Source organism: Phasianus colchicus, chromosome 1 (genome assembly GCF_987193195.1).
Source record: "Phasianus colchicus chromosome 1, bPhaCol1.hap1.1, whole genome shotgun sequence".
Lineage (NCBI taxonomy): Eukaryota > Metazoa > Chordata > Aves > Galliformes > Phasianidae > Phasianus > Phasianus colchicus.
This window is the reverse complement of record NC_143436.1, coordinates 116817479-116838260: the sequence shown is the minus strand read 5'-3', so window position 1 is coordinate 116838260 and position 20782 is coordinate 116817479. Positions and strand designations below refer to the sequence as shown.

At 34.4% G+C, this 20782-nt stretch overlaps 1 protein-coding gene across 12 annotated transcripts in view; it reads right to left on the bottom strand.

Annotated features, from left to right (window-relative positions):
- DMD (dystrophin) overlaps positions 1–20782 on the bottom strand; it is a 1153352-nt gene that overhangs the window by 270317 nt on the left and 862253 nt on the right. For all 12 annotated transcript variants that reach the window (XM_090124095.1, XM_090124041.1, XM_031599265.2 and 9 more), the window contains one exon: positions 13554–13671. In XM_090124095.1, coding sequence (XP_089980221.1) covers positions 13554–13671 — 118 coding nt within the window. The remainder of the gene's footprint in view (positions 1–13553; positions 13672–20782) is intronic.

The following is a 20782-nucleotide window of genomic DNA, read 5'->3' as shown; positions in this document are numbered from 1 at the left end:
GAAAGATTAGGTAAGTTAATGTGTAATGCCAGATTAAAAACAAACAAAAAACCCTATACTTCCCCAAAAAAGTAAGGCATAACAAGAAGTATGTATACAAATTAAATTGCATAATGAACAAGTGAATGAGTAATGCCAGAAAAAGGAAAGAATTGAGCTAATCCTCTCTGCTTCTGTGCAATATTCTAGTTTCTAAACACAGATAAAAAAAGGTCTTACAAGGGAAACCATGCAGAAGCACTCAGTCTTCTTTTTGGAGTGATGAAGAACAATGAGAATGTGTCTGAAAGACCTCCCAGGGCATGAAAGTTCTGGGAGAAAAAATGTTAACTTCTTTTGTTTTTCTAAAACTAAGAAAGATGAGCAAAATGCAGTTAAACAGATTTATGCACTTTTTTTTTTTTCTTCTTTTTAATCTATAAAATAATCTTATTTTCTTGTTTGATAATTTTGGAGTACAATTATTTCCAGCTATTGTAAGTCGACAGTTCAACTTTGCTTCATTTAACTAGGGTAAGCCTACTTTTCTTTTATCTAAAAATCACTTCTGGTAACAAGGCTGTTTCCATATGATCAAACTAATGAAGGTCACTCTGTTCTTTTGGAAGTGTTGAATCAAACAGAATGAACTGAAAACTGTCAAGTGGTTTTCACTAAGCACCAACTGAATAATTTTTCAGCACTGCGAAGCATGCTTTATACCTTGCTATATGGAGTGGGAGTTAGAAGCTACCAGCTTCGCCTAAGAAATGAGTATCTTATAACAAGAAGTAATCAACTTCTGTGGATGAGTAGTGAGAAGGACATGCAGGATCTTATTATTTGGAAAATGGATTCTTCAGAATACATTCACTGGATTGTCAAGTTCTGATGAAATGATTCATGTATACAACAGGTATCAGCTTTCACATGCAAGTTTTCTAAAATGAAAAAGGGAAGAGATCATGGTGTTCATGAAGTGGAGGACCATTTGCTTTCCATTTTTTAAATGTTACACAATCTGCAGAATTTTTTGTGAGATATAAATGATCTATCTCAAGAGAAGTAAGATTCATCGAGATTTAGTATGAAATAGTAACAAACCTAAATGTAGCTTTGCGAGAAACCTAAAGAAAAAAACAACAACAAAAATGTATACACATATAGATATTTAAGTATTTACTAGGGTGATTGATAGTAGATTAAGGAATGATTAAGGGCTCTTCATTGCCATGAGGCCCTAAGTAGAGCTAGAATTTATGAAGAAATGGAGTGCCCCAGCTGCCCCAGTCAATCCCCTGACCAGTTTGGTCCCACCACTCAGGCAGGATGCAGAATCTGCTGTAACACCAGCAGTAGGGCGCATGTGGACAAACCACCAGGAGATAATTACTATTTTTCTGCACAGGTTCAAATATTTGGTTGACAGAAAAATATAATTTTTTAGTAATGTTGTGCCAGATGGTTCCCATGCTAGGGTGATTTCATTATCTTTCAGAATGTACGTTTTATTTGATTTTCTTTGCTGTATGCAGAAAATAGCAACACGTCTGATGTTTTAGCTACTTTCTTAAAGCTTCCTCATGCAATTATGAAGATTCACATCAGATTTAAAAATAATATTTAAAATGATGGAAGGTACCACAAACAGAAACTACAGGATTATGACTAATATGATTAACTATATGAGTGAATATATAAGTAATCTAGTCACTACAGTTTTAAATTTATACGAAAGTTTCCAAAGAATTGAACAAATCATTGCTACCTGTCTAAAGAATGTAATTATTAATTCAAAGTCATTAGGTGTTTTAATATTTATCTTTTTATTTATCTTAGTATTCATCTTCTTATCTATTTAAGTATCTCTTGATATTGTTTCTAGGCATTTCATTATTAAAGATACTGGCAAAAAAATAATTTACAATTATTAATCAAATATCTGTTCATACATTATAACATCTGTAATAACCACTCTACCTACAAAATATTTAAAAAAAATATTCAGGAGAAATATAACTCGTCTGTGACTGTATTTAGAAATGGGACATTAAATTAATTAAATGATATTTTACTTTCTCTGAACATAAACAGAGACGCTATTAGCATTATTAAAATGCATTGGCTTTCATATACTATAGTTTTCATATACTTTTGTGCTTATTCATGCAAAAACATAATGGTCTGTATAGCAGTTTAAGCCTAGAAATGAGTGAAATTCAGTACTTACCTAATGAACCATATGGACAATGAATTTAAGAATTCTTGGTATTATACAACTTTGTGGTGCCACCATACATTCCTATTTAGATTTTTTTCCTCTTTTTTTTTTTAATGTTTTGTTTGTTTGTTTTAAATGTCAGCAGCCTACTACCTTTGCTGAGTTTAGACTAATACTTGCTTTTCAAATATACCTGCATTAGTTAATCTGTATTCCCATTTGCTTTGCTTTTGATTTAATAGATCCAGCATAAACTGTATGGGCAAGACTGAGAGATCTTAAATATCAGAATACCTAAGAAAATTAAAAATGTACTTAGGAATTCTAAGAACACGTGAGTATCAGGTTCAAAGCTAACTGAAGCAAAGTTTTCCACACTGTTTATATATATATATATATACACACACATACACATATTTCAGTACATATACGTATATATAAACATACATATATATATTTCCTTTAACAGACAAAATAACCTCCACTCTTCACAAAAGCTGTAATGTAAAATTCAAAATTTGAAGACTGCAGTTGGCTTTATTCATTTTATAATGGATGAACTGCACATGTTTTTCCTCTGTTATTGGACATTAAATATTATTCAAGCTGTCAGAATAACATCATTCAAAAGCTAAGCTTTTGTTTACTGCTCTCCAGGTTCAATTCTGTGCCTCTGTAATACTAATGAAGCTGCATCAGCAAGCCTAAACTGTCAATCACATTGTGCAATAGTAAGAAGCACAGTGGCTCCCAGTCATTGCATGTGTTGCTCTTACCTGAGACCACCTGCTAGGCTACAACTGTATTCCAAGACTGGGAATTATGACCACAGACGACTGTAAATCTTTCACTGCACTTCTTGTGACTATGCCTTCAAAATCATTCAGCTGTGTGCACACCTCAGCAGAAGTCATCTGGGAGACCATTCCTGAGCTTCACTTGCTCACCTGCTGTATAGCTACAGAAAACAGAGCGCTGGCAGCAATACCGAGCTTAGCTCAGGGGATGAACCAACAAGCAAGTAAACTGGGAAACAAGCAAAAAAAAAACCTAAAAAACAGGGGACATTATAGCTTTGATTTTAACTTTTGCCTTTGAAAGCACACCAAACTTTCAAATTAGCAAGAAGTGATTTCAAAGTATAATAGTAAACATTTTAAAATACACTTATGTTCTGTTTTAAGTATAAATTAGGGACATTTTGCACAAAGATCTGAACTGAGTGAAATTAACATGTTTTTTATTTAATAATAGGAATGGAAGTTACATATATATTATTTTTTTATTAGAATTTTCATAATGTAGTGAGAAATATACAGCTTTCATGTTCTTTCAGTGACAGCTGACTAGAAATTCCACAACAGACAAAATTAAGACTCAAAAGAAAATAACATTTGCACATCTTACCGTGTACTGTAAAGAGAAATATAGTATTGCTTTCAAAATAATTTTCCCCAGTACATGAATATTGCACTAAATACTTGCAAACAAGAGTTAATTCTTCAAGGTTTTTGCTTCTACCTGAGATTAACATTTCCCCATCCCTTAAACCCCCTTCTGTCTTCCATCTCACATTTGCACCTACTCTATTCTACAATAAATGCTGTAGAAGATGATGTCAGTCTGATGCTGGTTAATCCATATTGAGCTTTCCAACACATGAAATCACATGGTGTAAAATAGAAGACCTCTCTGCTTCTTTGTTCATATTCTCTTTGTTACGTGGATCCTAGCATTTGTGAGACACTAAGTGCCCTAAGCTTAATCAGTGACACACAAATGAACACACTTCAAAGTCAGTATTGTGACATGACTGAAACACAGCCAATTTTGAACCTAAAACACTGAATATTTACTCCAGAGCTCAACACATGCATGAAAAGATTCACATAAAATAGAGTGGAGAAAAATTATCCCACGAACAGATAAAACCACTACTGTTGCCACCCTAATGCAGTGCTGCAGTGAAGAAAGCCAAGTATCAATATACAATAAATCAGAGAGAATAATAATACCGAAAATGTAATTAATATTCTCTAAAAACACAACCCTTCATTTCAAACACAGCACTCATTTCAACACATAAAAAGATAAATCAGACATAAACACAGTTCGACACTGCCAGGAAAAATTTCCATGGCACTGGTGTTTCATCTACCATGCGCAGGTTCCTGTCTAATTAAAATATAATGAAACCTTTTCTAAATACTCTGTTTCAGGTTTTAAGTTCTACTCAGATGCCACTGCTTCCTCACCATACATCAGACAGTTCAATGTCTACTCTCCCTTTCCATTACACAGCAAGGGATCCACAACACACCTCTCCCACCCTTCACTGTCTCACCTAGTATGCAACAGCCCTGCTGATGAGAAAAATGAAATACAAGCAGAATTTTTATGCTCAATTTCCCCTTCTCTCCTTTTTTGGCAGCGTGAAAACTGACACAGTCATACAGAGATTGTGCTCCACTAAATACAGACCAAAAAAGCTTCGAACTACAATTTTAGTATGCCTATAGTCCTGAAGATAGTAATAAAAGGAAATTCTTGGAATTATCTGCATAGACATATCAGTCACCATCATGATTATCTGCAGTAATACATAAAATGAAACCACTAGGCTGGTGCAACCACACAGCAAAGTCCTAGAACCTCTCTCATATAGGCTAAGCTTGTATTTACTCAGGATGGACTTTCAAAGGAGCTTCAGGGCTGTGCAAAACACTCAGTTCTTGTTTTATTCCCAATTCAAGCAAAACTAAAACCGTATTAAATTTATACTGAGGACAGCCAAAGTTAAATCTGTAGGCCAAACGTATTCCAGGGTATTTAACTGGACTGTCTGAAAACAAATGCAGTTCCAATATACATTCTTTGTGTATTGCATCCCTTTTAGAAAAAGAGAACACAATGTACACCAAAATCTGCATTTGTCTGATATCGCGGATTAGTTATAATCTCTGAAAAGGAGGTTGTTTTTTTCCTGTTTGCTCTGTAATTACTACAGAAAATTATGGTCTGGCATAAGTGAGTATACACTGCTCTACCACACTTTTTAAAGTAACTGTGGACACTGAATACTGCCCATCACATTCTGGATAAAATGTCAGTGGTGGAATAATTTGACAACATAATGGGTACTCTTCTTTTTCTGCTGCTATTTATTTCCAATTAGTTTCATTTTGACTAATTTGTTTCAACAGAGCTAGAATAGCTCTTCTGTTTCTATCATCACAGATAAAAATAAAAAAGAGGTATATTGTTTACATTTACTTCTTGTCAAATTGACAGTCTTCTATGTAAGCTATGATTCCTGTCGACTACCTTGAAACTGTTCAAAAAACTAAAACAGGTTTACCAAACAAGTCAAAAAAGCCTGTCTTTTGAACACATATGAGAGACAAAGGTTGGGAGATTAAAAATAAAAAAATAAAAAAATCCCACCTCTTCTATGTAAAGAATGAAATGCCATGACTTTTGTGATGTTACTGATATCTATCCTGAGAAAAGATATTGTCACATTTGTACTGCTATCAAGCAGTGTGAGGATACAGTGTGAAAATTACAAAAGGAAAATTCTGGGAAAAAAAAAAAAAAGAAAAAAAAAAAAAGAAGCAATTTCAATCAGAAATAAAAAGAATTAAAAGATGACTACAATCCCAGCAATTCAATATTAAAAAATGATTTTTTTAAAAACTTGCATAAACTGATGTAAAAGTTCAATATAAGCAAAATATTAAAATTCTACATGAAGAGAGCAAAAATAAGGAAGATTTTTTTTGTAAATGTGATGCTTTTTTTAAACACTGAGCTTTCTGGATCTCTTAAAGAAAAATGCATCGAAAACAAGGCATGTCATACTTTTGAGACATATTAGAAATGTTTCAACTCTTTGCATTTAACAGGAAGTAGATATCCCATATCTAAAAAGACAGAAAATAATTTTCCATTATCTTAAGCAACCAAAAACTCACAGATTTTAAGCTAGACAGTAACTTCATTGATTACCGAAGTAAATGAGCACAGCTACGTAACCTAATTGATAGGGAAATCAACTTTGAAAAAAATAATTTTTAGAATGTATAATGCTTACAGAGTTATAAATCGTAGACAGTTGTTTCCTTCTCTTCATCTTTGGATTTTGGTCTTTTGAAATAGTTGTAATGGAGATGACCTCATGTATGGTACTAGTACTGCACATATTATTTTTAAAGGTAAATTATGAATGGTACTCCTTTTAACACGTAACATTTGTTGAGTCTTTCCAATACCATTCGAAGAGGAAAATGTTTTTTTTTCTGATGATCTGGTCAGTACACGAGTCTTTAGAACGTTCTTCTAATACTGAAAAGTTATATGCTTTTAGTCAAGCTCCTTCAGCATTTATTATTTTCAGATTTTCAAGCATTTAATACAAATGTTAATTAACATTTGTAGAATGAAACCGAATTCAGTTTTGAAAGCAAATGCAATTAAAGACTTTTTTTTCCTGTAAGACTGCAAATAGAAAGTGTCACATTAGATAGAGTTGAGTTAAATATGTTGAAAACTCTAAAATAACTCAGTGCTTGCCTTTCTAAAGAACCCCCAAATGTTCTGTTACATTTCAAAAAATTATGTTAACATTCCTATAATTGTTTAAGATGTCATTGAAATACTTCCTATATGGAGAAGTACTCTCTAAATTCTTCACATTTGCTACTATTGAATTCTTAAATATTCTTCAGGATGTGATAACATCAATTTTGGTGTAAATAAATTACCAGGACCTGAAGCCTCATGCTGTGTGGCAGTTCTTTCCCTTCCCTTTATATTTTGCTTATAACATTTTCAAGTAAATTTGCTTCTTTTTGAAGGCCCTGGGACACTGGACTCCTTAACCTAAGCAAGAAAACTCCTTCAAATTGGCATATGCATACAGTGTTCTAGGAATGTTAAAGATTTTTATGAAGATGTCAAGAACAAAGGCAGATACTTCCATAAAACCAGTCTGTTAAAATATGACTCCTCCTGAGAATGTGAGAAGGTAAAACTACCCCAAACAACACTATTAAAAGAGCTTATCTTAGTACCCGAGGTAAAGAATTAAATAAGACTTTCTGTAATTTTTTGCTTTCTCACAAGCTTGGGCAGCAACTTCCCTCTAATTGGTGACAGGGCAGGCTGAAGTTCAGAGAAACTGAAGGTTTATATGCTTTAGCCTTTTACTAAGATCAGCTCTGTCATGCCAGTCTCCAAGCCTTTTACAAGCAACAGAAGAGTAAATTGTAGAATATTAAAAAGGCTTTAATTTTCTTGGTAATTTTTTTTTGTTTGTTTGTTTGGTCTTTATTCTGGCTGGCAACATATACTGATTCAATCAATCCCTAAACAATAACCAACAGAGGTTAAAAAAAGACACAAAACAGAGTCTGGCACTACCTCTCCCACCATGCCTCACCTGATTCTTCACTGAAGTGAGAACCTTTTTTTGCCAGATGATAGCATATTCTAAATCTTTCACCACGCTAACATCATGGACCCATCGTTATAATGCATAACCATTAGTATGAAGTATTCCCTTACCAAACTATGCTTTCTTTATTCATAGGCGTGGGGGGATTTTTGATTTTGTTGATGCTGTTGTTATTATCATCATCATCATCATTATTACCATCATGTTGTTATTATCCTTGTTTTTATTATTTCCACATCACTCTGAAAGACTCTCTTCATAGGCTGGTACTGCTCACAAGCTCATTATGAGAACTCATTTTGTGGTCGCATTTTCCTTCTGAGAAATTTGATCTACCGTTCTGCTGTCCTAACTTCTGGGGAGGATAGACGATAAATATTTTACTAATGCTTATAATCTGGGCAAAATTAAGGCATTTCTACCCGACAAGGCAATCCAGGCTACAATTTTCCAATAATAACTGACTTCTAGGAAAATAAAACTTAGAAGACCATTCACTTCTATTTAAAATACCCATCTAGAATTAATCAGCTATGTTCTACCTGAATTTTCATGTAACACAAAATTTAGTAGTTATCTTAGTCTCTTCACAGGCATGACAAGGTAAGTGCTGACAACATCAGCACAGCCAACAGCACTGATCTTACCTAATGCACCTAGCAGCTCTCCGGGGCTATCAAAGCACTATGCCACTTTTACTCAGGACTGTAACCATAAGTGAAGGAAGGTCATCTTCCTTGAGGATACATGAGTGTATCCTCATCTCTCTTTCAAGAGTGATGAGCAGGGAATTTAGCTCTTGCCTTCTGTTCACATAAGACATATGCTTCTGGCATGTATGGCCTATAACTCTAATTCCCTATTCACTCAGGAATTTCCATGACATGTTATTACCCAGTCTTAAGCAGTATCTCTCCACAGTGTTCCAAAATAATTCCCTTTTCAAAACATCCCACAGTTTTGTTACAAACCCTACAGCAGCAAATCTGTGCCAATGAAGTAACATCAAATGTGGTTACTCTTCCCATTCACACGCTATCACTTTCTAAAGTTTTGTCTTGTTTTTGGTATTTCCTTAACAAGTAGTTTCTCCCTTCATTTCCATGAAGGCAGAGAAGTATCACAGGAATAACAAATAGTTTCAGCTTAAAAAAGTAGATTAGGATGATTAATAAAGTGTGTATCTTAATTATTCTGAAAAACTACTACTCCAGCTCCTTGACAAGTTCTTGAAATACCTGAAAACCAGCAAACTCTAGGGTTTATTCAGTAAGTCAGCCCAAAAAAAAAAAAAAAAAAAAAAAAAAAAAAAAAAAATCAACAAGATATCTGAGCAAACAAATAGTAGAGAAATACAGTTCTCTTTCACAATTTTCTTTCACAATCTTGCTAACTACATGTTTCAGTATTGGATAGCAAACTCCAGATTGTTGGAATTTGTTTTTATTCAACTGATAAACTATTTATATTCAATAGCTCCAAGTGAAAACCACATGGATGGCAGTACAACAGAGACAGCTATTTTAAGATGTCAAGTACAGCAGCACAGCTGTAATTCACTATGAAGTTTCCATATATTCTGTTATGAAAGTGATGATGAGTTGATGATTTTATCATAAAGCTGTCAAATACTGAAAACTATTCAATAAAAGCAATTTTATGGAGTTGCAAAAAGACAGTAGACTTCTCAGATTACGCCAGGTACAGCTCTCCTAACAATCAACTATAAAATACAGCTTTTTTTCAAAACAAACAAACAAACAAACAACAAAAAAAAACTATCCCAGAAGACTTCGTCTGTAAATTATTCCTACAACTTTGGATTTGGTTTCAAAAACATGGATTTGGTTTCAAAAACATGGATTTGGTTTCAAAAACATGGCCCAAACTAATGTGAAATGGAATAACTTAGGCCCCAGTAGTGTAATACTTCATCAAAATAGTCTTTATTGATATGCTTGTATTTAATGCCACTATTTATGTATTTAAAGTAATAGAACTTAATTAACCTCTCAAGTGATATCTCAAGATTTCACTACATTTCACACAATTACCAAAGAAAGTTATATATAACTGGCTTATAATCTTTAAAGGGAAATTCTTTGGTCAGTAAGAGATTATTTCCTCATAGAATTCTATAAATATTCATTTTCATACCTCCTCTCTATCACTTGCACAGTCAGAAACCAAATTACAAAATTGAGATGTAAATTACTAGCACAGTAAAACCACAAAAAAGGTTATTCACCATTATCTTTGCATATGTGTGAACACAGCAGTAGGAAGGCCTGCTATTTAAAGTTTCTTACATTTCCAGAATGTTACAAGATCTAACGTATCTTCTGTAATTACTTTCTTAATTCTAACACTTGAAGGTGTTTTTGTGGTTTTTTTTTTTTTGTTGTTGTTTTTTTAAATCTCTTGGTATATTCATATATTGACTCATTACTGGCTTTTTGTATTCTATACACAGGAATGATGGAAAATAAAATGAATTTTCAAATGTAATTACTATATTCAAAGTTGTCTATAAACTCATTCAGCTTAAGAAACAACATTTCCCTCAGCAGTAAAACAAAGTGTTTTGGAGCTATGATGCATTACGTAGGGAAAGATGTTATTATATGGCATATGTTTCTGTTAGAAAAGAATGCTTTATCAAGGACACTAGAAGAGCAGAGATGCATCTCACACTTTCCCAGAACTTTTTCCCAAGACTAAATGTAATTACTACTAGGTATTCTACAATGTGTAAGTTGTATACTATGATTTACATAGAATAAACAGGGATTTTAATATAATACTACGTAAATATTATAAAAGCTTTATTTTCTATTGCCAAGTACTTTTTTAAGTAGCATATCTCCTGAAATTTCATACAGATAAAGAAGTATGAGTGAGGGGAAAAAAAGTTCAGAGGAAATCATTTACTTTTATGACCTTCTTTAATTTGTTTTTATTTTCTAAAGAAAGACTAAACCTATACTATGTGATGATAATTCTGTTTAAGAATAATTTCATGACGATTGACTTATTTGCAATTCTTCAGGAAGATTCTCTATTTGCTTGATTTTGTGTAAAATGTATACTTAGTTTTTATAAATTCTTTTAAAAGGCAACTGTGGTTTCCAAAAGTAATTCAAAGTTAGACTTTACTGAGTTTTATAGATGTCTTTCTGCAAGCAGTCTGAATTAAGGATTACTAGTGTTAGCACAGAAGTCAGAACTCTCAGGACGTTAATTCCAGTTTGTGACACACTGATCCATCCTGTAATGGGATTTATTCAGTATTTATATCTATTCAGTTATACTGGTTAGACAACTTGATTTGTACAGTGTTATTGGTCAGAAAAAGACAACAATCCCCCAGAAGAGATCTGCAAAGATGATAAAGGGCCTGAAGCATCTCCTGTATAAGGAAAGCCAGAAGCAAAGAAGACTGAGAGGGGATTAATGTTTATAAATATCTAAAGGGAGGTGGATCTCTTCTTGGTGGCATATAGCAATAGGACAAGGAACAATGGCCTAAAACCTGTACATAAGAAGTTCCATGCAAACACGCAGAAATTCTTTCTAGTAGGCTATAGGCTGCTGTGAACTGCAAGAAGCAGCATCTGCCCTGACTGGGAGAAGTGCACAGCATAGCAGGCCTCAGAGAAGCTATGTGAGGGAGCCTGTGAGTCCTGACTGGAGGGTAAGGAGAGTCCTCCTACATTCTGACAACACAGCATGGCACTGCGAAGGCACAGGATGGGAGAATTAAACCCACAGTCACTGCAGCAAGAACAAGTAGATCCTGTGCATTTAGCAGGCCTAACTTCAACCAAATCTATTCACCCAGCATACAGGAAAATCATCACACAACTGAAAATATAAAAATTACTTATCTTCTTTAAGTAAAGAAATAATTTGTGTGACTGTATTCTTATTCTAAGAAAAAAAAAGCTTGTGTCATATTGTAAAGTCTGGTTTGTTACTTTTTTCCTGGAAATATCACAGCCTTTTTAAAATTCAAAAGTATCAAATACCTATTGAGTATAATACCTACAGTCATACAAATAAAAACTAAGTATGACAAAAATTTAAGGAGTATAGTTTGCCATCTCAGAAGACTGGATCAAAATTATTCCTGGTAATACTTTACTTTCCTCCATTTCAGAAACTCAGATACATTTCTAATTTGTTTACTTTTAAATTATTTCGTTAAGAACAGGATAACAATAGAAGATGGTGTACAAAAGCATATATACCTGATAAACCATAAAGGGAGATGACTTTTTTTCTACTGTATCATAAATTGCAGATTTGCAGTAAAGGATATTTCCAGTTTCATCAGAGAAGATGAACTGCTACATCACAGCAAAAATGAATCCTGTGTAACTTAGGCTCAAAACCAACTAATAATTTGGGGAGTTTTTATATATAAAATCTAAGAAACCATTACATAAAATGAATTCATCACACCACTAGTCAAAGTTGGAAGCTGTAATATAGTTTGGTTACCACATATTCCTTCATGATTTACAGTCTGATAGCTTGCTTTCCTTTTTTACTATATGAGAATGAAGCATTTAGTCTATCTTAGACAGCAATTTCACTTAAAGCAAAGTGCAGTTTTTCCAATAGAAAGAAATCTAGTCATGCATACAATTCTCATGAGAGCTTATAGGAATTATGCTTGCATTTCATGTAAAGTCTACAGTTCTTATCTTCTGACAACTTGCCTCAGAATTAAAAATGAAAACATGTATTAAAATGCTGATGGGAGTTCTACATATAATGGCTCTGAAAAGTTAAGGTGCATATACAAACTGCATCTGAATTCAACTGAGTATGTGATTCTAAAATTAATTACATGTCAAAAAGGAACAGTTTCTTACGTAACATAAAAGCAGTACTGAACAAAGCAGCCAAAAGTGCAATGCAGGTTTGAATCATTATAGAAAGTTATAAACTGACTGGAAAAAAAAAAAAAAAAGGAAGAAAAGGAGGAAAAAAAATTATTTAAAATTATGGGAATAGAAAAAATTTAGCGTATATCTACAGCCTCAATGTTATCAGATTCATGAAGCAATTTCCTGATCTCGAGACCAAGATATACTGAACAGTTTGCATCCACAGTGAGCTGGCTGTGAATTCTCTAGGCTCTACAGGGCACCTCTATGACCGTAAGACATTTTTTGTTCTTGTATTTTAGTCCTAAGTAGCCAAACTAACAACCAAAGATGTAGAACAGTCTGCCACAGATGGCTGCTTTTACAGCATGATCTTGGAATTGTGCATTTCATCCTATGCTGAAAGAAACAAGGAGATGCAAGTATACAAGGGTAACAACAGTACTTCCACAAACTTTTTCTGAAACTTCATCTATTAATTTTTCTTACATACAGCTAGTTTGTTCTGAAAAGGGAAATCAGAATTGAAGAACTAATAAACCCATTGCACATTATCAGGCTTCTGCTATCTGAGGAGAGATGAAAGAAGAGGCTGCTGCTGTACTACAGGTGTGGAACTGAAAGCTTCTCACAAACCCATAGTGATACTCTATGAATTCTTTTGTTTGTTTGTTTTCTTTTGTTTGATGTTGTCATTGTCTTCTTTTAAGAATAAAGGTATTTCTTTACCTATGATGATCACATTCTATATTTTCTGCAATGTGTTTCAACTATGAAGATAATCAATATAAAATTTTAGGTGAAAGTTTTAAAATCCATCATCACTGATTGTCAGACGCATTTGCCAAACTCACAGGGAAAATCTCTGTGAGAACTGTTTCTTAAAGGAACTCTTCTTTTAAGATTAAACGCATAACATGTCTACCAAATGCTATGAATATAAAGTGTTACAATATCTTTCATACATCCTGAAACAACATATGATAGCAGAATCATCACTTACTGCGGTCAGTAATTATTGTTCTGGCTTCTTGATTGCCCGTCTTGTTTTTCAGATTTTGTGCTGCAGTTATTAGTTCATCCAGCTGGGGACGTCTTTGCTCCAGATCTTGTAGTATTGCCTATTTGCAAAGAAATATAAAAATAAACAAAGAAAAAAGCATGTAGAGCTGTTGAGAAGACCACATTTAGCAACTTTTTTTCTATGCCAGATTGGCATACAGCAGAATCGCTTTCTGCTATTTAAATTAAATGAAGAATTTGGTCTAGGTCATTACTTTTTCCATAAGCACATACATACCGAGCATATATATATTTGTGCATGTAAAATCAGACCTATCTTGTAATAATCATTACAAATGAAACCTATAAAACTAAGTATAAAATGTCAATCGTTCTTAATTTTTAAGCCATCCAATTACATGAGCACGACCATAAAACTTTTCCTCAGCAAACCCAGAGAAAGAATAATATTCTCGTAGACTTTACAATTTTTTTTCTTTTCACAAAGACAGAAGGGTTTACATTATTAGCAGATTAAGCAGGATTTCTCTAACAACTCATGAAATCTAATTAATACTGTTTGTTTCTTAATATTTTAAGATTACTCAATTACTATCTGTTGGTTTAAAGCCAGTAAAAGACTGTTAATGTTGATTTTTCTGTCTTTAAACCTTACCTAATAGAAAAGTAATTACAAGTCACAGTAATTTCTATTAGTCAAGAAGATACACAGAGCACAGGCAACCTGACTATAACAGGAGAAGTGGATCTAAAGCCACTCAAAGGGGAAAAAGGTGGGTTTCAGAATAATGCATCACAATCACAGAATCACAGAATGGTCAGGGTTGGAAGGAACCTCAAGGGTCATGAATCTCCAACCCCCTGCCACATGCAGGGCCACCAACCTCCTCATTTAATGCAAAACCAGGCTGCCCAGGGCCCCATCCAACCTGGCCTTGAACACCTCCAGGGACAGGGCATCCACAACCTCTCTGGGCAGCCTGTTCCAGTACCTCACCACTCTCTCTGTAAAGAACTTCCCCCCGATGTCCAACCTAAATCTTCCCTCCTTCAACTTAAAACCATTTCCCCTCATCCTGCAGTTATCTACCCTATCAAAGAGTTGATTCCCCTCCTGTTTGTAGGCTCCCTTTAGGTACTGAAAGGCTGCAATGAGGTCACCCCGCAGCCTTCTTTTCTCCAGGCTGAACAAGCCCAGCTCCTTCAGCCTGTCCTCATAGGGGAGGTGCTCCAGTCCCCTGATCATCTTTGTGGCCCTCCTCTGGACCCTCTCCAACAGCTCCCTGTCTTTCTTGTACTGGGGGCTCCAGACCAGGACGCAGTATTCCAGATGGGGTCTCACAAGAGCAGAGCAGAGGGGAACAATCACCTCCCTGTCCCTGCTGGCCACCCCTCTCTTGATGGAGCCCAGGATACCATTTGCTTTCCGAGCCGCAAGGGCACACTGCTGGCTCATATTAAGTTTTTCAAGACCCCCAGGTCCTTCTCCACAGGGCTGCTCCCAAGGACCGCTCTGCTCCTTCCAGTCTGTATGGATGCCTGGGATTCCTCTGGCCCAAGTGCAAAACTCTGCACTTTGCTGTGAACCTCATCAGGTTCACCCAGGCCCACCTTTCTAGCCTCTCGAGGTCCCTCTGAATGGCATCCCATCCTTCAACCGTGTCGACTACTCAGCTTGATGTCGTCAGCAAACTTGCTGAGGGTGCACTCAATTCCGTCATCAGTGTCATTGATAAACATGTTAAAGAGCACCGGTCCCAAGACAGACCCCTGAGGGGAATCTTTAGGATGTAACAAATAGTGAAATGCAACACTTCAAGATACAAGAAAAAATAAGAACGTAATAAAAGTAAGGCACATAAAATTTATGCATATATAGTTTAACTTTCACTGAAAGATTAGGGATAAGCAAACAAGGAATCAGTAGAATGGCTTCCCAGATAAGAATCATCCAACACGTATTTAAAAAGACATATTTAAAAGACACATATTTAAAAGACGTTGACTAAATGTAGCAACTTCAAGTCCTTGTCACATAGCTTCCAGAAAGGATGATCATTAACATTCCCAGAATTAGGAGTTGGAAGCAGCAAAATTTATTATCAAATTATGACAAGATGATGTTTCTGCCTATAATTTTGGGTCACCAGAACACAAGAGTATGGCAAGTATGGTATATCAACTATGAAGCTCACAACAAAGCTAAGAAAAGGATTTCTCAGTGTCCATAAGCACAGTGATTACATAGTCTGAAAATATGTTCATCTGTTTACAGACATTTGTTTGAAGTGTTTTATTGTCTTGTTTTTTTTTTCCCTTAAGATGCTTTTATTTCATATTTTATTTTTAAAGCTCTAATTCACTGACTGCAATGCATAAGAAAGACCTGCAATCTGACCTTAAATTTTGTCTCCCAACTGAAATTAGGGTTATGTAATTTCATCAAGTTTAAGGTAACAAGTAAAGGCCTAGTATCATATTTTGTTCAATGGGATTATAGAAAAGAGCACAGGAATATCAATTCTAGCAGGCACAAGATGTATCATCAAAAGCAAACTAGAAGCTCCACAGAATTTCATTTTGTTCAGTTTAAAGTTCTTCAGGAAAAAAAAAAAAAAAAAAAAAAGGTCATTTTCAAGATACACAACCAGTTATATCCTATGAAATTCTTGTCTTTAACTACTGTAACAGATGTTCATTAAAGATCTATTATAACTGGTTTCTAAACTCATACCCAAAAGTTTGGGTGGTATTTTTTCTTCTGTACTGATTGGATAACACACAGAAAGTTAATGCAGCAGCTTGAGTAATTAAAGACAGAATAAATTTCTCATTAGAAGTCATTCCTTAGTGAAAGCATTCAAGAAAAAGAAATAAAATCTACTGATGCAGTTACTACTTCTAGATATCTATGTGCCTTCAAAACTCCATTTTCAAAGAAGACAAGTTAATGAGTGACATGAATTTTACAATAGCAGCAGCAGTCCCATTGCAGCCTAACAACATCTGCATTATACACATTACCAAAATGGACTGTGCAGAAGGAACATTAAAATAACTGCAACATTCTCAGATAATTACACGGCCTACCAACTAATTTTTCCCTTTTTCTCTCTTTCTTCTACCTAAAAACTGTTTAGAAGAAGGCCAGCAAATTACATTATTCTATGCTCTTACATCTACAGTGATTCCCAAATTGTTCCGTAAAGTTCCCCATTTTTCATATTTTGTATACTAAATATAATGATTTATCTGATCCAGCCTGAGACTCCAACTAGACATTACATACTATGCTTACAACACAGAAGAAAACATCTGCTGTTCTTTGATGAACACACAATAAAGGATCACTACACTTGAGTTCAGGGGAAAAACTGGAACGACTGTGAAGGGTTAGATGGGATACTGTAAAACAAAAACGGCAACAAAATATCAAGCAGCAATACATATATGAAGATACTCATGAAACCTTTTAGAAATTCAACCAAATATTTGATGCTATAAAACTAGATCCAAAGCTAGTGGAAATTGTTAGAAGTCGTTACAACACCTATGGGAGGAAAAGCCCATTAACAGTAGCACCCTGGTGGAAGCATTCCAGATGTAAAAGAGCAGATGCCTCTGATAATAAATGTTAGCACATTAAAATAACTGTTCTGTGTAATTTTAAAAATGGATTATACAAAAAACTAAGCTATTATGAAAGATTTTTCGAAACAGGTTAAACACAGATCTATCCAGTCCTCATCAGGACACCAAAGGCACTAATACAAACACGTAGGGAATCACCAACACAAGTATTTTTTCTTCCATAAACACCTCTGATCATGTATATATAATGTCCCCTTACTCTCATTTACCTGATGTTGCAAAAACACCACACAAAAATGAACACTGCTAAATATTAGAGACCATATTTTAATCAATAATTCAATGTTAAACAATAAATGTAGATGAACAGAAGTAGATAAATAATGATGATGGATTATTTAGTTGTAAAAATGCATTGTTAAACACCAAAGACCATTTCTTTTTCCTCTATATATCTCTGAATGCCAGCATAACAGTGCTTGGAGACAGCACAGTAATGGAACAACGAGTTTCAGTCATCAAATCTGTCTACAGTTTGTCAGAAAGTGATGCTACTCATTTTCAACAATCTTTCCACATTTTTGGACAGCAGCTGCTTGAAAGAAAAAACTAATTTTCAGGTTTCTAACTTTTATGATTTCTTTACACAAAATGGAGGCTAAGAAATAGATTAAATTGTTTAAATCAGCAACTGAAAAAATGCTAAAAATAAACTGAAAAACTGAAAGAAGGGAAGTGTGACAAGTTCTAGGTAGAACTGCACGGTTGGAGATTGAGAATTTAAATATTCTCTAGCTTTATAATGCATAGAATATAAAATAAAACAGTAAGTACAGTGGATATCTATCCACTCTTTTCTTTTTTTCTGACTTAAGAAAGCTACTAGTGTATAAGTAAAAGAAAAAAAAATTGTTTGGTGAAAAAAGAGATTTAGGCAGATCCTCTCAATTAAGTAAGCTAGAAGCACCATTTTGTCATAAGACATTACCAAAGACTAAAACTTCTTCTATTTGGGATGCTTTGATTATAATCACTACCATCCATGTTTAATGAGATTAACTAGTAGACCACTAAGGTAATTCCTGTCTTGAACAGTTAATACAGGAATGGAAGAAAGGAAAAATACATTTTTCTTAAAATCCTGTTCACTCTCCCCAAACTCGTGATGCTATTTCTAGAAAAAGCAAAATTCCATGGAACAGTCATTGTGGAAATGGTTCACTCACTCATCTTCTGAAAAATCTTTGAATCTAAGTCTTAAGCTTAAACAAAAATTGAAGCAACTACTTCCTGACCAAACAGTATAGCTGTGACAGCTTTCACCAAAAACAACATTCTCTAAATATAATGTGTTATATACACACCTAGAAAGAGAAAAAGCTTTAGAAAAAATGCTTGCTAACAATTTCAGAAATGTAGATATGCTACACCTACAATTCATCTGCATAACAAAATTGGCTTTTTAAGTTATTCCACCCAAACACAATTTGAATTTCCTTTCTTGTCACTAAGCAGTACAGGAATAGGAAAGAGAGTGACTGTTTATGTACTCTCTGCAATTAAAAACAAAATTAAGAAATAATTGAAGTACTAACATGCAGTGGAGTTTTCTTTTTAAGACAACCTTTGTTTTGGCTATTAGCTGGTTTGTTTTTTCCCTTCAAAACATGTATAATTTAAAGAAAATATGAAGAGCTAGACTTACTATTCACCAGCATTGCTAGCTGATTGGTACCTGTCATGAAATCAAAACATTAACAGATGGGGCACTATGGCCTGAGTAATTTTTGTAGCTTAAGTTTTCCATGAGTATTTATTTTTATGCCCACTTAAGGCCCACTCAAAAACTGCCTATACAGCCCTTACCTCTGGCTTTGTGAATATATCAACACTATTAGTGATGCTGTGGGAAAGCCACAAGTGACAGAGTATCAGGTGTCTCATTAGAGACATGAAAAGCATCGTGGAACTTTCTATATGCCTTTTGCGACAGTAAATCACGAAAATATGTTGGTGGCATTATAAATATCTGAGAACTACACTTGCACAACTTAAGAGTTCTGGTACATACCACAAAGTTCTGACAGCAAAAAATGCAACATGCTTTTGACATTCAGTAACCAAACCAAACAGAGTTAAGAGTAATTAAATCTCCACATTTTGACCAACAGTGTTAGATCATAGTGATGGCTGGACATGGGAGAACTCTCACCCTCTCTTTTACTCACTTTCACCTGTGAAAATTAACCATACTGCTCTAAAACTGCATCAACAAATGGGGTAGTCAGCAAGGAAAAGGACATTCAGCTTGGGTCAAGTTCACAAGTGATTGATTTTCAACTACAGAAATAATCCTTACATCAAGACAGCCAAGGCCCACTGAGATTTTTTTTTCTCCATTTTCACAGACCACCATAATGGGTACCAACTTGAGAAAACAAACGCATAGACATAAGTTGCAAAATAACAGCAATATGGCTTGAAGCAGGTCTAGCAAAGCAGGATGTGACCTAGCCTCAGAAATAAAAAGATGGAAGCAAACAAAAGTTCAGCTTTCAGCTGAGAAGATTTTCCAACTATGAAAATAGGCTGCAGAGACCTGAGGATGCAATGCACTAGATGTCTTATAGAGAGATCTACCACTGACTGTATGCTAAAGGAAACTAACCAGTTGTGAAGTTTAGTCAGGCTAACTTTTGATAATGATGTGGATAATGAAACAAACATATGAAGAAAAAGGAAAACAGCTGTTCTGTTTCTCAAAGCTGCAGCTTTCATTTTAGATTTACTGGGGTTTGTTTTTTTGGATTACAGTGACAGTACCAATTCTTTTTACCTGAGACCGATCCAGTGAAAACCATACTTGTCAATGCACTTCAAAATCAAAGTAAATTGTTCTTAACTTTGTCACACATTTTAAAAGAAAATATGTTTACATACTTTGTTGTTGTTACACAACAGTCCTGAACAGACATTGCATTACATTATGAACATAGGCAACACTAGCAAGTATTTTTAACTTCTTTTTTAAATATAATTTAAGAAAACAGCTACTGTATTTTTGTGGGAAAGAAAAGCTTAGAGCTTGACAAACAAGAGATGTTCCCTTGATTATCCAATTTTAAAGGGATAAGATTAGCCTGAATCAATATTCCACTCTCAGAAAATACAGAGGTAATTCCTAAGTTTCTGGTAGAGCCTCTGGAAATCTTTGACTACTTTTACTTGAAGTTTTCTTCAGTAATAGCAAATTACTGAAAACAAACACATTGGCACAGCATCATTTGCCAAATAAGTTTTCCTTTGGTGCCTTATGATAGCAAATATTCTCTGAAGAGTAAGGTAAAATGAAGAAAGAGGATTTTGTCTAGTTTGTTTGGGTTTGCTTTTGAAAAACAAAAAAAAACTAAAGTTGTTACATCAATTGTTTTCTACTGTGAACTCAGAGAAGGGAGCAGCAGGTGTTGAGCAGTTCTTATTTACCAACATTTGATAAGAAACTATGGAATAACCTTAAGCCAGATCAAGTAACTCAGATCCTTATCTTCATCCATATCTCATTATCGCTCCAAAAGATAAGAACCAGACAAAATAAAAAGCCCAGTTTTGATGTCTAAA